Raw genomic sequence first — 17,743 nt, forward strand, 5'->3', positions numbered from 1 at the left:
AAGTGATCTAGAATGACCTTCTGTTCCACTGGAAGACGTTTAATGTCTTTGACTATACAAGTAGTCCCAATTAGCAACTTGTTAGCAACCATCTGTTGTTAGTGTAACATACTGAAAAAAAAATCATGATTGTGATGTACTGTAACTGGTGTATTTATCTTATAAATAGAATAAAATGTCAAAGTAGGGTCTCAAGTTTGTACATTAAGCTGTATGTAACTCCACTATCTATAAAAGATCAAGGCAGAGCAAGGATAAAATTTTAAATTAGTCAGAGTGTGACATTTCAAATATTTCTGTGAGTCTTGGGTAAATGATGTTATAATTAAAATTGTATGTATATTGAATTGAAGTCAGAATTATTAGCCCCCCTGTTTATTTTTTTCTCCATTTTTTGTTTAACAGTGAGCAGATTTTTTCAACACATTTCTAAACATAATAGTTTTAACAACTCATCTCTAATAACTGACTTATTTTATCTTTGCTCTGAAGACAGTAAATATTAATTTACTAGATTTTTTTTTTCAAGACACGTCTATACAGCTTAAAGTGACATTTAAAGGGTTAAGCAGGTTAATTACGTTAACTGGGCAGGTTAGAGTAATTAGGCAAGTTATTATATTACGATGGTTTGTTCTGTAGACTATCGAAAAAAAAATGTTTAAAGGGGCTAATAATTGTGACCATAAATGAATAAAAAAATAAAATAAAAACTTTCTAGCTGAAATAAAACAAATAAGACATTCTCCTAAAGAAAAAATATTATCAGACATACTGTATACATTTTTGACTTCAACTTCAACTTCAAAATATATGTGTGTATATATATATATATATATATATATATATATATATATATATATATATATATATATATATATATATATATATATATATATATATATATATATATATATATATGTTAAAGTTAGAATTATATATATATATATATATATATATATATATATATATATATATATATATATATATATATATATATATATATATATATATATATATTAGGGGTGTAACAATTGACAAGAATAGTGGTTCGTTTCGATACAGTGGTGTCACAGTTCGCTATGTTTTCAGCAAACATCTGCTTGATGTGACAGTCATTGTCCGTTTCAGGGGATCTGAATGCAAGAATTATTGTCTAAGTGAAATGGGCTTGTAAATGAATAATGTCACAGGGCTCAATTACATTTAACATTTTCTAAAAACTGTTTTCTAAAAAACCAAATTTTCAGTACATGAACAGTAGATGCTGTTCTGTTTTTGCACAGTGCGAAGAAAAGGGGCAAGTAAACACAACATGGGTGGGGTTTAGGCTAAAGTGGCACCCTTTTTGTTATCTTGTTTCTGTGTATCTGTAAAAGCAAAAATGTCTTACTTTTACTTTCTGTATCTATTTGAAAATGAAGAAAATGTTGTCTACAGACAAACTTTTGTTTTTATAAATAAATATTTATTTAAAAAGGTTTAAGATTAACATATTATTTTACTATCAGAGATGAGCAGATTATAGCTCACTGAATCTGCTGGTAATCATGATCATGCCTAAAACAAAGAATTAAATTATTAAAGTGATGATCGGGTGCAGATCAGATAAAAGTATATGTGCGGGCAGGTATGAAGATTTGTAAGAGGCTGCGGGATTCGGGTGTCATTTCAGCTGATCCGCGCATGTCTAGTGAGAGTGGCATTTGTGTAGTAGGGTCAGTGTGTTTAAAACATGCTCATTTTGAGGAATTTGTTTGTTCTGGACCTCAGTGTCCATCAAAAAATTGCAAGTTGCAAAATTTTTCTTTTCACTGAGCTCTATTGTTTTCCTATTTCCAATAGGCGATTTACACCTACCTATCTTTAAACAGTAACAGTTCCTGACTCCAGTAAGCTTGTGTTTAATTTTGGTTTTCCATATAGAAACACAGGAAAACATTAATGTATTGTCCTAGAAAAAATATGCCTTGAAAGCCAAGTTTTTTATGAGTTTATATTTTAAATTTGATGAATATAGCATGCAAAATGAGACAACTAGCTGCAATGAGTGCTTAGGGGTTGTAGCTTTAAACTGATGTACAGTTTTTTTTTTCAGGATTACTCTTGTCCTTTTTGGTGGAATCTATTCATAAACATTGACATGTGGAAAAACAGCACCTCAGTGCGTCCTCACCGGGGCGCTGGGGAAAGGGTTAATGTAATATAGTTTGTTATATTTACCTTTGGCCCACAGCTCTCAGTGATTTGGGTTTTTGGCCATTCATACAAAAACGTTTGGGCACCACTAATTTACAGTCAATTCAAGATACATATCTTAACAATACGTGCATTTACTGTGATCAAACTCATGATCGCTGCACAATCACGCAACACAAACCTCAAATTTGTTACCTACATGAAAGTGAATTTGCTTTGAGGAAAGGAGATCTCAGGGGAAAATGTCTCTTGCTCAAACAGGGTAGCACAGATGAAATTTTCAATTTTGCTAATTTAACTGCTAGTTGCTAAGCAACCATACATTCTGTCCATCCCAAAATTACACAAAACGCAATTAGCCACAGACTCTTCACGCATACAAAGTTTGGCGAGTGTTCATAATAGGGATCAAACGATATACTGTAGCAGTTCAAATTGGGGAAGCATGTTATAAATGCAGCAGAAGAGAAGCTACATTAATTTCAGTTAATCATACAAAAACATTCGATTTCTTACATCACAAAACACTGATTATACAATAGAGTAAACACTATTGCTATGCATACATAGCATTGATAGCATTGATGATGACATACAGGCACAAATATGGGCATGAACTAAAGATTGCTGATGCAATGCACACAAAATACGAGGATGAGCAAGAGTTGTAAGTGTATCTTCTCACTGCTATATATAGACAAACAGAGCTTACGCTGAGCTCCAGAACAAACACATTCCTCAACGAGAGCATGTTTTATACATACTGACCCTGCTACACAAATCTCAATTCCACATATTGTAATAACCATCCAAATAGAGTTGCGTGATGTTTAAGATGGTCTAAATGTAAGGTCATTTCAGCATTTAGTTTAAAAAATATATTATAATAATTAATTATTTTTTCTTCATTTCACATAATTTGAGAACAAAACCAGTTGTCTAGTTGCAATTTGTGGACTTAAAGGAATAGTTCAACCCAAAATTAAAATTACAGCATAATTTACCAACCCAGGCTCATTGTTGTAAAGTAGCCCCACGGACGTTTCTGGAGATCGCGAAATACGTCCCGGGAGATACGTATTTGTGCAGTTTTTGTTTTTGTGAATCCGCGAGAGGCCACTGTGCCGCGATTTTTCGTGTCTCGAACGCCTCTCGGGAGCGCGTGCCGTTCGCACCTGCGGTGTTCTAGCGTAAAAAGCTGCCGGAGGACTCTGACGAGCCAATCGGCCGACCAGTCGATCGGAGTCATTCAGTCAGTCGGACAGACGGTCGCTCGACAGCAGCCTCCGGCGGCAGCCACACTCCTCCTTCTCTAAACCCAAGCGACGATTTACAAAAGCCATCCAGAAAAGAAAAGCAAAAGCCCCCGTCCGATTTCGGATTGCACCGCTCCGTCACAAACTGGTTCGGTTTTATTTTTTGTATTCTGTTTTTCATCTTACCTGATTTCTGGAACCGCTCTTTCCTGGACTTGAACCCGGTCGTCGCCACGGGTGGCTCCTCCTCCTCCGGGCCTCCGCTCCGCCGACGTAACACTACGAGCTAAGCGGACAAACTGGTTGTGGTGGGAAAGCCCTCCACACGGAGGTAAGCCGTCACAGCCGGCGAGCGCAAAGAAGAGAGAGGAGCGGCATCACAGCACCCTGTAGCGTTCGCTCGAAAAAACGAAATGCGGCCATACGCAAATCTGGCCACGTAAATCGCGGTATCCAGAAACGTCCGCGGAGCTATGTTTTCAGATTGAGCTTGGGTTGTAATTTACTCACCCTAAAGCCATCCTCAGTGTGTACCTTGTTACATTTTCTTTTTCCTGGCTCTTCCATGCTGAGGTTTCCAAAAGCAAATATATCTGTCGTCAATCTGAAATGAATGGGTTCTAGGTTTCATAGCACAGTGTTTCCTGCGCAGTGACTATAGATAGAAGGAGATTAAATGCAGTGCGCTGAGGCTTTTTTTACACATATTTTTAGCCATTAAAAACCAAAAATGACATTTCCGGATGATAATTTTGATTCATGACAGGCACAGACAGGCTATGATGTATTTGGTTATGTCAAGTTGTCAATGTCACCTTCACATTTAAAATGACATAATTGAGTTAATGATAATGACAGTTATCTAAAGTCTGCATAGAATCTTAATGTGTCATTTCATGATTATAAAGGTGTCATGACAGTCTAATGCACTGCAAGAAGAAAATCAAGAAGCATCACAAGTTACAAATACTATCTTTTTTCAGAAATAATAAATCAGTGTGTTTTTCCTTAAAACAAGCAAAAAAAAACTGCCAATTGGGTAAGCAAAAGAATCGTGTTCTCCCTGTAAAATAACATTATTTTACTTGTTTTAAGGAAAAACAAAACTCACTTAATTTTGACTTATCATTTATGAAAACAAGAAAACAAATATTTTTTTTTACCAATTATTTTTGTAGATTATGCCTCTTGATTTAAGAATATTTTGATATTTGAACTAGAAACAAGAAATAACAATGTAAGATATACAGGGTGGGCCATTTATATGGATACACCTTAATAAAGTGGAAATGGTTGGTGATATTAGCCCCTTTCACACAGTGATACCAGTACATATATGGAAAATTTACGGAACGACTTTACCGGTAAATTCAAAAAAGTGCTGTCCAACAACTTCGATGAAAACATATAGAGAAACACTTTCGCATGTCGAGATGTACATGATATGTGTGTGCTGGCGCTCACGGGCTGTTTCACGGGCACGCGCAAAGCTTGAAGGTAAACGAACAACGGCTTATTATAAGCATCTTTTCGATAATTATTTACACAGTTGGCATTCAGATGAACATATAAACGTTATCTGACTAATTTCTAGCAGCTAAATGTGTCTGGAAAAATATTCAAAGGCTTTTATTCTAATAAACCACGTGGACATGAATGCGTCTGAGTGTTCTGATTGGCTAAAGCAAACGTCTCATGTCAGCACCTTCTGGACGTGCACACGCTCTTTCCAGCAATCTTCCTTCTGGGTTCACACAGCGCAGAACTCCAGCAAATTACCGGTCATTTTACAACTTCTGTTTCCGGAAAATAGCCAGAACAAATTTACCGGTATTTTCAAAAAGGGGCTGTTCTGTAATTTTCCGGAAAGGTCTGTATGTATGTATGTATGAAAGGGGCTAACAATGTCCTGTTTATTCCAGTTCGTTTTGTCTGGTGCGAACAGTCAAATTAGCTTATCGCTTATCATGTGGCGTGTTGTTAGGACATAGGGCTACAGAGTAAACTGCTCATCTTACATTTACATTTGTAATATTTATATTATTTGCTAACTTATAACCACCTTATGTGGAACTCTAAATCTGCGTCTCATTTTGGAGGCAGCTACTGTCCACCGAAGGTTGCATTTTGGTCACGAACACGTACTTTGAGAGCATTTATGACTGAATGAAGAAAAAATGCGAAATATGATTGGCTAAACTGGCATTGACCAAAACAAAGACAGACGTTCCAACACGTAACGCACATTTTCAAAGTAGAATATCTGACTTTAGCATTGTTTTATAGACAAACAAGAGTGTTCACTTTACATGTTTCGTAAATATCTGCAAACATATTACAGTATTTTTATGATTTAGAGGAGTCAAAAATCTACATACGGCACATTTTATAATATATTAGCAAACATTGAACAGTGATCAATAAATGCTGTGCAAGTACTGTTCATTATTAGTTCATGTCACCGAATAAGTGAACTAGCATTAACTAATAAAACGTAAAGTGTGACCAATGATTCCGATACACTTCAAAGAACCGAACCTGAATTAAAATCCTGGCCATATAACACCCTGAAGGACCCTAAGGTCAGACGGACTCTAATATTTCAGATGCCTTGAGATATATTTAAAATAGGTCACTTTTGATGACCAGATATATAACGTCTATGATGCTGGGATGAAAGCACACCCAGAAGCTCAGGCCAAATGTATTACCACATAAATTGAGCTCTGATTCCAGTCCAAACACACAGAGGCCTTTAATGAAGAGGATCGACTCTGATACGGCATCTTTTTAAGCATTTCTCATATGCGGCAGAGCACAGACTGCCGAGATCTCAGCTCATTTGGATTGATCCGAAATGTCAAGTGTTTACATAATCTCATACTGACTCTTTTCCTTGTCCTCCCACAAGCAATTTCTCTCGGTCTCCGTTGCCCATCAAAGTCTGTTCTTTACTAGAAACTCAATGTTCCTTCCGAGATAAAGCCAACAAAGCAAGAAAGCAACAGTACTAGTGCAGTATGTGCTTCTCTTCCATCACAACTTCTAATATCAGAGAAAGAATCACAAAATTGTCAGTCCCTGCAACACGAATATTAGTTTATCGCCATTCACTTCTTGCACAAACCACGATTCGGTATATTCAATAGAAATTGCAGCAGGTTTATTTATGCTTTTTTGACATGCCTATCATTATAAATGTTTCTTCATGACCATAACTTAAACGTTTTTTTTGATGTGAATGATTTTTTGATCAACTGAACTGAACAAAAGTAATTCATTTAGAGTTGACTTGCAAAATTGTAACCATAAAAGAAATGCAAGAACATTTATTCTAGCCACAATAACACCAATAAGACTTTCTCCAGAAGAAAAAATATTATAAAAAATACTGTGAAACACTCCTTGCTCTGTTAAACATAATTTGGGAAATATTTAAAAAAGAAAATGAAAAAAATCAAATGAAAAAAAAAAAATAAAAATCACAGACCTAATGCCTGATTCGCATGGTGCTTCAGCATCAATGCTTTACAGAGGGTGTGTCTGAAATTAGGTCTAACATGATCATCATAGCAGCGTCAGCCAATGAAATTGGTCCGCAATCGGCTACTGTCTGAGCTGGTGTATTTGCATAAAGCGATCTGATTGGCTGAAATGTCCATTGGTGCTTAAAAAGTTGATTCCCAATTTCTGCAGTGAGTGGGGCGTAATAATGTTGACTTCAACTGTTTTTTGAGATATTCAGTTTAATTTCAATAGATGAAATGTATAGATCTGTTCAGGAATAATTCAAAATATTAGATACATTGGGATAATTTAGTAAGGGAGTGATCGCACTAAACGTTGTCTGCATTAAGAGGGTTTTTTTTACTAATGGCAGCGAGTGTTTTGCGTGCTGCTTATGTACACTGCACATGTGGCGTTTTAACCACCTGCTACACCTCACATTTTTGCCAATGCTTGCTGTGCACTTGTAGTTGAAAAAGTGAACTCCGAGCAAAAAAGCGTATTACATCATTTTTTTCATTCTTCAATTAAATTAAAACAGAGGCGGGGTTTCCGTTGAGGTGACTGCAGGGTTTGTGTTGTCAAGACGACTATGAAGACTTTTGAAGATAGAGGAGGGACTAGTGGTAACTGTTTCGAGTTATCCAAAACTGTATGACTTCACAAATCTTGAATATCCAACACAGGCTCATTCTGAAAACATTATCCTATATAGGTTTCTGTAGACCATAAATTATTTACCCAGAGGTACGTCTTTCTGCATATAATTTTTTTTAAACGAACACTACAGGGCGGTCTGACGCACCTTTTCGCACTTAGCAGCTGACCGCTTACCTCCGTTAGAACAGCTTTCCCGCTGTAACTAGTACAGTACCTTGCCATGTACATCAGCAGACTTGAAACGCAGGGAGGAGTTGACCACGACGACGGGGTTTGATTCTGGTGAAGAACGGTTCCAGAAAGCAGGTACGAAAAAACAGCATTAAAAAAACAAAAAAACAAGTAAATAACAGAGTGGGAATATGGTAAAATCTGAAAACGTGGTAAAATCAGACAAGGGCTTTTCTTTTTCTGGATAGCTTTTGAAAATTGTTGGGTTTAGTGAAGTGGGTGAGAGGGTCAATCGATAAAATTGGTTGGGTTTAGAGAAGAAGGAGGGTGGGTCAGTAGATTGGTCAGTCAGTCAGTCATTCAGTCAAACAGTCAGTCAACAGCGGTCTCTGGTGGGCTTAAGCGAGAACAGCAGGCACGAATGGCACTCGTGAGACAAATTTGAGATCTCAAAAAGCGTACACAGGGGCCTCTTGTTGATTCGCAAAAACAAAAACTGCAAAAACGTACCTCCTATGACACATTTTGCATTTTCTAGAAATGTATATTTTCAGGGTGAATATCACAATATTATTAAATATTAAACTTTTACCAATATCAACAGCAACAATTTTGCTCAACACACAGCTGATTTAATCATTGCCTAGCAACATAAAAAAAGACACCGCACTTCTTGTCTCATCAACAAAAAAGGCATTTGGTGCGCCTTGCGTTGTCAAAATGGAAAATCGCATTCGGTGTGATCGTCCCCTAAGAAAGTGAATTTACATAAAATGCAATAAACCAATTACAAACATTGATAAATAGAGCAGAGATTGACTGTACAAATAAAATACACAGTGAATATTCATATTTATATGCATCCATTTATTCATTCTCCTTCAGCTTAGTCCCTTATTCATCAGGGATCATCACAGCAGAACGAACCGTCAACTATTCCAGCATTAGTAATGTTGTGTAATGTAATGTGTGTTCAAATAGCGCATTTATTGTGTATGGCCATACACCCAAAGCACTTCACAATCATGAGAGGGTTCTCTCCACACCATCACCAGTGTGCAGCATCCACCAGGATGATGCGACGGCAGCCACAGGACAATGGCGCCAGTGCGCTCACCACACACCAGCTAATGGTGGAGTGAAGAGATATGCTTTATGCAGCGGATTCCCTTCCAGCGGCAAACAGTACTGGAAACACCGATACACACTCGCACTCATATATGGCCAATTTAATTTACCCAATTCACTTATAGCACATGCTTTTGTACTGTGAGGGAAACCAGAGCACCCTGAGGAAAGCCACACAAACACTAGCAAAATTCAGAAATTTTATACACACATGTAAAATAACACTGTTATGGTCCTTATTGTACATTTAAACACAAATAAGTCAAATCTTTCTTAAAGAAATGTATTTTCTTATGCCTGAATACTTTAAACTTGCTTGAAATCCTCACACAGGCCCTAAAAAACACTTAATTGATCAAAGTTTTGTTAACTTCACGGTCAAACTTCATTGCAATGACTCCACAAATCACGAGTGGTTTGAAATTTGGCTCCTGGTCAATTATAATACCAATTCGACACTGCAGACCCTGCCATGGGACTATCGAGGATGCGCATATTGCGATATCAATGCTGAAACGATACATTGTGCAGCCCTACTGTAAACTATGCAAATACTTGAGTCTGTCTATCTCTCTTTTTGTATCACTGCCTCAACAGATACACTTGTTCTTGTTTTGCTTAAGTGGCCCAGAGAGTCCCTTTGGCGCTTTTGCCTCATCACAGTCTGCTAGAGCGAGCGACGAAAAACAAACTAATTATTTAAACACAAAAACAGACCGAACAAAAATATCCATTTAAAACGGCACCCGATTACTCCAACTACATTTCCCAGCAGGCCTCTGCCTCGATGCACCTTCCTGAATCAACACATGGATTTCTAAACAAACTCTCTGACCCACAGCAGAGGAAAAGGGAACGAAGAGGGAGAAACTAAAGGATGGAAGGAGGAAACAGACAGTAAAGTTGTATGTTGTAGCCTGTACACCTGTCGCATCAACAAACAGGCAGTGTTGTCAAACGCTTGGTTGAGCACTACAGCGGTGAGTGGCTCTTTTATAAACACATGACGCAGTGGTGCATCGCCTGCGCGCCGATATTGTATGTGATAAACGGCCCCAGCGTGCCTTCAACACAAAAACACCATCTGTGGCTCCAGTGAGAAAACACTAACACACACACACGCACGCACACAATCTCAGCCAAGAGAGCAACAGGTATCTGTCTGAGCTTTGCAGTTTAACGTCTGTGAGGTTTGAGACTGACCTGAACATCTAAAAGTAAAATTAAAGAGGCCATATGCGACCCTGGACAACAGTTAGGGCTGCATGATAGTAGGAAAATATCCGATACTATTGTTGAGAATTGTGATAACGATATTTCTTACGATATATTATTTCTAAGGTGGCTGAGAGAGCTTAATAGCTGTAATTCAGATGTGCTCCAACATTAGGCACATTCAAATCAAGACTGAAAACACATCTGTTTAGCTGTGCCTTTACTGAATGAGCACTGTGCTGCGTCCGACAGATTGCACTATCATGTTTTTCTCCTCTTCTTCATTCTTTTATATCACATTTTACCTGTTTTTATGTTTTTTAATCAGTTTTATTATTATTATTATTATTTTACTTGTTTCTTTTATTCTTGTTTATGTAAAGCACTTTGAAATGCCACTGTATATGAAATGTGCTATATAAATAAATTTGCCTTGCCTTGCCTTGCCTTAATTAAAAATAACAAAAAAACACATGAAATTTAAAAAAAACGCCAGCAAATAAAAAAAAGATCCTCTGACAGCATTTGCACAGTAAAAAATGCAGTGTTCCACACGATTCAGCCATGTTGTCCCAGCACAAATCAGTTAATTTAACTGAACACTTTTAGCAAATTTATATGAATTGAACATACAAAAATTAAGTTGTGCCAATAAAATCTCAAGAACTTTGTTGTTTCAGCTTATTTTTACTAAGTAGTTTGACCAAGTAAAAAAAAAAAAAAAAAAAAAACGACAAAATAATAGGTGCGTCTGAAATCACTTACTTCCATACTATATACAGACCCCTTAGGTTTTCACGATTTCTTTGGGATTTTTTGCAGTCATTTGTGGTCAATTTTTCAACTATATATATACAGTTGAAGTCAGAATTATTAGCCCCACTGGATTATTAATCCAGCGTTTATTTTTATCCCCAATTTCTGTTTAATAGAGAGAAGATGTTTTTTTCAACATATTTCTAAACATAATAATAATAATTATGTTTAATAATAATTCGCACCACAGGATATCTAATCCAAACTTTGCGTTGACTTCACATGTAAATCACTCACGCTTCATCTGCGTCTTCTTATTGCACATACAGTACATTACGTGCGTTGTGTATACCATGTCTATAAATCACGTAAAACAATAAATTGTAAACTGAAATAAATTAAATTTGATTATATAGTTTGGATTTGGATTTTTTTTAAATGAAATTACTTACTTTTTTTGCTATTATTTTGTGTTTAATTTAATTAATTTTGCAGGATCGCAAAATTTTGCCGACTTTTTGTTGATTTTGCGTCGTGGAATCACAAAAAACAAGGGTGTCAGTATATAGTACACTAAAAAGCATGCAGAGTAGTATGTCCAAATTCATAGAATTTCAAAAAACAGCATGTGAGAAGTACCCGTATGACCTAATACTTTCGGCGAGGTTCTGAAGAGTGCATCCGATGGACACTGCGCTATAGCATGATGCACCACAAGCGAATTGATGAATAGGAGTGAAGCAACTGATGCTGGTAGGTCACGTGATGTTGAAAAAATGGCAGATGTAGTACCTCAAAGTTCCATTCATACTACAGACATTTATACTGTAAAGAATGTACTTTTTTTTAAAGGTCGAGCAGTTTGTTTAAATTAAAATGCTGTACCCACTGAGTAGTAGGCAATTTCAGAGTCATGTTGTTTTCTGAGTACTCTTATAGTTCTCCAGATAATAATGTATGTAATGTCCATGTCACTGCTTAGAATGCTAATATATAAAATAGTTTATTCTGCTTTATGCTTTATTCTGTGTAATGCTGTGTTCACACTAAACCCGGATGAAGCATCAAGCGCAAGTGGTTTAAATGTTAAGTGAATGCAAAGATGCAAATAGACATCCAGCGGCAAAATTTGCATAAATGAGGCGGTGCGAATGACGTGATTTACACAAATGAATCAGTGCAAGTTGAGTGTTTTGTGCGACTTGCTTGAGTTGGAAAATCGGAACTTCAGTGACCATTTGCGCTGCGTTAACCAATCATGAGCTTGCTCTTGTAGGAGTATGAGTAGATGTTAATAAAATACAATTAATGGGGTTGTTGTAGCTAAAAGGGATACAGATTCAGTCGGAAGTTAATAAGAATTATTTACAAATTGCAGAAATAATTCTCACTAACTTCCAGCCAAAGCTGTATCCTAGCATCAATCACGCTAAAGGTGAGGCTTTGTAAACACAAACAGTTGATACCGCCTTGGTTTGTGCCGTTTCAATCTGAGAGCGAGTCACATTCTGACCAAGATTCTGATGATCAATAAGATCGATCACACCCAACCTCACAAGTTAAATGTTTCACAGTGTTAAGTTTTTCATCTCCATGAGAAAGCAGCAACTCTACAATTAACTAAAGCCCTGTTTTCTTTATTTTTGCGTATGCCTTTGGGTGCCATTTAGCTAATATTTTACATTGTGACATACATTTGCAGAAATAATATCTGGACATGGATCAATGCACTCGCAAAGTGCAGATCCGAAGCACTGCTGTCTGGTAGATAGAATAAATCACTTTTGTGGGAGACAATGGCTTTGTCACTTGGCAGATCATATAGATAGTAAAGTAATATACTGTATAAGATACATCTTGCATCTTAAACAGGGAAAGGAAACAAAAGAACAAAGCATTACAACGGATCACATTGCATATTTGACAGGTAAGCTGATAAATGTTGCAAATATACTGTCCTAATGCAAAAACAATCATTGCATATTGTCAGCCATTCAAAGGTATATTAGGTCTAACTTTTTTTGGCAAGCAACATTCATTCATTGATTCAATTTCCTTTAGTTTAGTTCCTTTTTTATCAGGGGTCACCACAGCAGAATGAACCACCAACTATTAAAGCATATGTTTTACGCAGCGGATGCCCTTCCAGCTGTAACCCAGTACAGGAAAACACCCACACACTCTTGCATGCATCCAAACACACACACACACACACACACACACACACACACACACACACACACTATGGACAATTTTGTTTACCCAAGTCACGTACAGGGCATGTCTTTGGACTGTGGGGAAACAGAGGAAACCCACTCGAACACGGGGAAAACATGCAAACTCAACACAGAAATACCATCTGGCCCAGCCGGGACTTAAACCAGCATCTTCTTGCTGTGAGACGGCAGCGTTTACCACTGAGCCACCATGCCGCCACCACTGATTCGCTACAGCTTTTTCGGGAAGCTCTTAAAAGCATGAAATGGACTTATAATGTTACCTGACGGATGCTTTTTATGTCAAAGCTCGGGCTGTGGAGCGTTTGAGACTGTGGACCATTCATTTTATTTTTCTTCCAATTTATTTTTTTAGGTGACAATCCATTAGAAAAGTAAAAGCACATCTCTATTTATTCGTTTCAAGATTTGAGGCATTATTCAAGTCCATAATGGCAGCAGCACTATTAGAACTCCTATTTAAATGTAAGACTGATGCAATTTTAGACATTAAAATCTACATTTAAAGGTAATGTTATAAAAAAAGTATTTTTGACTTTCCTCCTAATGACTTTCCTTCGGCAAGAATGCATTACGTTCATCAAAACTGACATTAAAGAATGATAACTAAGAAAAATATAGAAAAATTAATTAGGGTTTCGAAGGCGTGGATTTTCAAGGATGGAGTAACACATATAATTCTTTATGTCTTTATGATTATTAATAAAGTTGAATGGGACTAGATTATATTATGACATTAGTCCCTTTTCAGAATAAAACTGGAATAATATGTGTTGTTGCTTTTTCTGTATGCCAAATGATTTGTTTCCTCATGATTAGGCCCAAACGGAATCTGTGCGTGCAGAAATCTGCAGATTTTCAAAGATTTTTAGCCCATTAATGAGTCTATGTATTTACTTGTGTAAATGTGTGTAAATTTATATTCATTCGGTTTTTAAATTAATTTCACTAATATTATTGTCATATAATAATATTAATATTAAAATGTTCATGTGAATTAAAGCAGGTTCCCAACAGTTTCCATTTAAACATTAAGCAGTACAACTACATTCAACATTATTGATGTACAAAATATTTATTTATTTTCAAATCATGAAATTGACTTATTTAGACGACATGGCAGTGAAGATTCAAATTTTACACCGAAATTAATTTTAAATGCATTAATATTAATAGAGCAAACAGTTTTATTTTCATATTACCATTTTTTATTGAATAATTGCAGCCTTGTTTGGTAAAAACTTAAAACTGCACACCCCATACAGGGCTTTTGAACAGTGGTACACATTTAATTTCATCTGACATTGACATTTCTATCATAATCTCCATGAGCCTCCAGGGCTTTATGAACCTACAGCAGGGAAATCCTGAATTACATGATGGAAAATCAAATTAACTTCATAATAAACCATGTGCCAAACTCTGATCGATAGCAGACAGCAGACAGCAGCTTTAGATTCCTCATGAGGACACAGAGACTTACCATTCGGACTTTCCTCATCAATGGTGACGATAGTGGCAGGCGGACCCGATCGTGACAATTTACACTCTGTCAGAAACAGAAAGAGAAGGAAAAACAGTCAGACTTAAATCTGCACACAACACATTACTGTTTGTTTATAATCATATATTTATTTTTATACACTGAAAAAAATGTTTGCTGTTTTTCAAACTACTTATTTAAAATAAGTTAAAACAACTTGATTTTTTAGGGTTTTTTGGCACAAATTAATGGTTTTATGTTCAATCCATCTAAATTTGTAAAAAACTAATAAGTCAACTTAAATAAAGTTGAATTGAATTGAACTTAATTCCTTTATGTTGTTGCAAGACAAGTTGATTGTTTGGAACCCAGCATTTTTTATATATTCTGGGTTGTACACAATCAATTTGTGTTAAGATAACATGAACAAATTAACTTATTAGTTCATTTTAGTTCCATAGCTTCTGAGAATACAAAAAGGTTGACATGTTTATAAATAACGTTATGACAGCTTTTTTACCATAAAGATATGATTAAAATGCCTCTTATTACTGTTATGAAATAGCTTTATAAAAAGCAGGAAATGTTCAGGGGCCAATAACATTAACACATTGAAATGGTTTATAATAGCACATAAAATAATGTACACTGTAAGCTATAACTTAAAAAAAAAGTTTCAAACAAATCATTTAAGTCAGTAATCTGTTCGTCAGGAGAGTCACCCAAATTAATAATCTGTTTTAAGTAAATCGTTTGAGTCAATGATTCAATTATGCATTTGCTCAACTAATTGAATTTGCAGTTTTGAAAGAATCAATTCTATTAAAAATAAATTAATCAATTATTAAGACAGGGATTTGCTGCCATGCTGATGGTTTCTAAATGCATAAATACATAAATAAACAAATAAAATGCATAAAAATAAAATGCATTATTAAATCAATAAATAAATACATAAATAATTGCATAAATAAATTAATTAATAAATGAATGAATGAACACAATTGAGTTATCATAAAAATAACAATAAATAAATAAATGAATTAATAAATGAATGAATGAATGAATAAACACATTTGAGATATAATAAAATAAATAAATAAATAAATAAACAAACAAACACATTTGATATAAAAATAATAAATTAATAAATAAATTAATTAATAAATAAATAAATGAAGACATTTGAGATATCAAAAAAATTATAAATAAATAAATAAATAAAATACATAAAAAATAAAATGCCTAAATAAATGAATAAATAAATAAATACATAAATAATTGCATAAATAAATAAATTAATAAATGAATGAATGAACACAATTGAGTTATCATAAAAATAACAATAAATGAATGAATGAATGAATGAATGAACACATTTGAATTATCATAAAAATAAATAAATAAATAAATAAATGAACACATTTGAGATATCATAAAAATAATAAATAAATAAATAAAATACATAAAAAATAAAATGCCTAAATAAATGAATAAATAAATACATAAATAATTGCATGAATAAATGAATGAATAAATAAATAAATAAATGAGCACATTTGAGATATCATAAAAACAATAAATAAATAAATGACTGAATACATTTGAGATAGTATAAAAATAATAATTAAATAAACAAATAAATAAATGAATAACCCCCCAAAAATTTGTACTTTTTATTACCTTTTTCATATAAATCATAAAGTGGTTAGTAAGGTTAATATTTGTATCAATAATACATTTGTGCGCAAACTAATCAACAAATTTTTTCTTCTCAACATAATTGAAGTTTGACACCCCGATCGATATTTTAAGTACAGAAGTGTTGAACGACTTTAACAGGTGAATGAGTGGAGAGTGGAAAAAAGATGTGAAAGAGGAAAGAAAAGCAGTCTTACCCTCATAGTGCCAGTCTGAGGGACGTTAGTGTCAGCAGCAGAGAAAGGAGAAAAGAAGAGAAGAAAAGGAAAGATACATATGAGAAGACAGCCAGACAGAGAAACACAGAGAATTGTGCACAGAACAAGGCTGCGTGCCATTAGAAATGAAACGACAATGCCTTTAAAGTTCAAGCCAATTGCAGAATTTGAGTAAACGAGAAAATAAAATGTTATTCAAAGATATTTAAATTCAAATCACTCTGAATAAAAGCCTCTGCTGAATGTCTGAATTTTGAGTCTGTGTGAATAATCAATAGATGTTACAAGACCACATAAAAATGCTCAGTTTATTTAAATTTAACCCTCTGGGGTCTGAGGTGATTTTGGGACCCCTAAAATGTTTTGACATGTCCTGACATTTGTGCTTATTTTAGCTACTTAGCACATAGCATTGGCCAACATTTATTGTTTTGTATTCAGCACAAACTGTGCTACAATAATATATGGGAAAGATGGATGTACATGCTTGCGTTTTTTTTAGAAAAAAAATATTGTAGGTGGTTAGTGAGTTTTGGAGAACAAAATGTAGCTGGAACAAGGTCCAAAAACACACTGAATGGGCCTGAATAAGACTTTTAAGTAACCAGTATTGTAGGTAGGAATATTTACTTCACAATTTTGTGAAAATCATTCTGTTCTCTAATAAAAAAATAATAATAATAAAAAAAAACATTACAATTAAGGGTGCTAATTTTGCCAAATTTTCCCAACCTAAAGCCGCAGCTGGTTAACCGAATATTAACAGTTAACCGGTCAGACAGATATTGAATAATCTTAAAATAAAAAAAAATGAATTGACATGTCTATTTTGTGTGACACGTTAAAAAAAATCTGTATTTTAAAATATTGATTTATTTTAACATGCGATTAACAGCATAGAGAACAACAGAACACCTTGATACACCTGCAGAGTTTTCCAACAGCATAGAAAAACAAAATAAACAAACTAAAAATTAGAATAATATAAATAAATGTCTTCCCTAGATATTTTTCACTTAAATTACAAATTTAGATTACAAAAAAAAAAACACTGACTGATTCCTCTTTAAGAATTGGCAAAGGCTGTTTTTCCCAATCATGTTTTTCTCTTTTTTTTTCTTCTTTTTTTTTGTCCACCAGTCTCATTTGGTGAGGTTATTAATATTCATTCATTTTCTTTTCGGCTTAGTCCCTTTATTAATCAGGAGCGCC

General features: G+C 34.7%; 1 protein-coding gene across 30 annotated transcripts in view; it reads right to left on the minus strand.

The window, feature by feature from the left end:
* Positions 1–17,743, minus strand: part of pcdh15a (protocadherin-related 15a) — a 759,862-nt gene that overhangs the window by 303,249 nt on the left and 438,870 nt on the right. For 26 of the 30 annotated variants that reach the window (XR_012388492.1, XR_012388488.1, XR_012388474.1 and 23 more), the window contains one exon: positions 14,613–14,678. Coding sequence is in view for 3 of the 30 variants with exons in the window: in XM_017358710.4 (XP_017214199.1) it covers positions 14,613–14,678; positions 16,511–16,525 (81 nt within the window). In the remaining 27 variants the exon portion in view is untranslated. 30 annotated transcript variants of the gene reach the window in all.

The sequence above is a fragment of the Danio rerio genome, chromosome 13 (assembly GCF_049306965.1).
Source record: "Danio rerio strain Tuebingen ecotype United States chromosome 13, GRCz12tu, whole genome shotgun sequence".
Classification (NCBI taxonomy): Eukaryota; Metazoa; Chordata; class Actinopteri; order Cypriniformes; family Danionidae; genus Danio; species Danio rerio.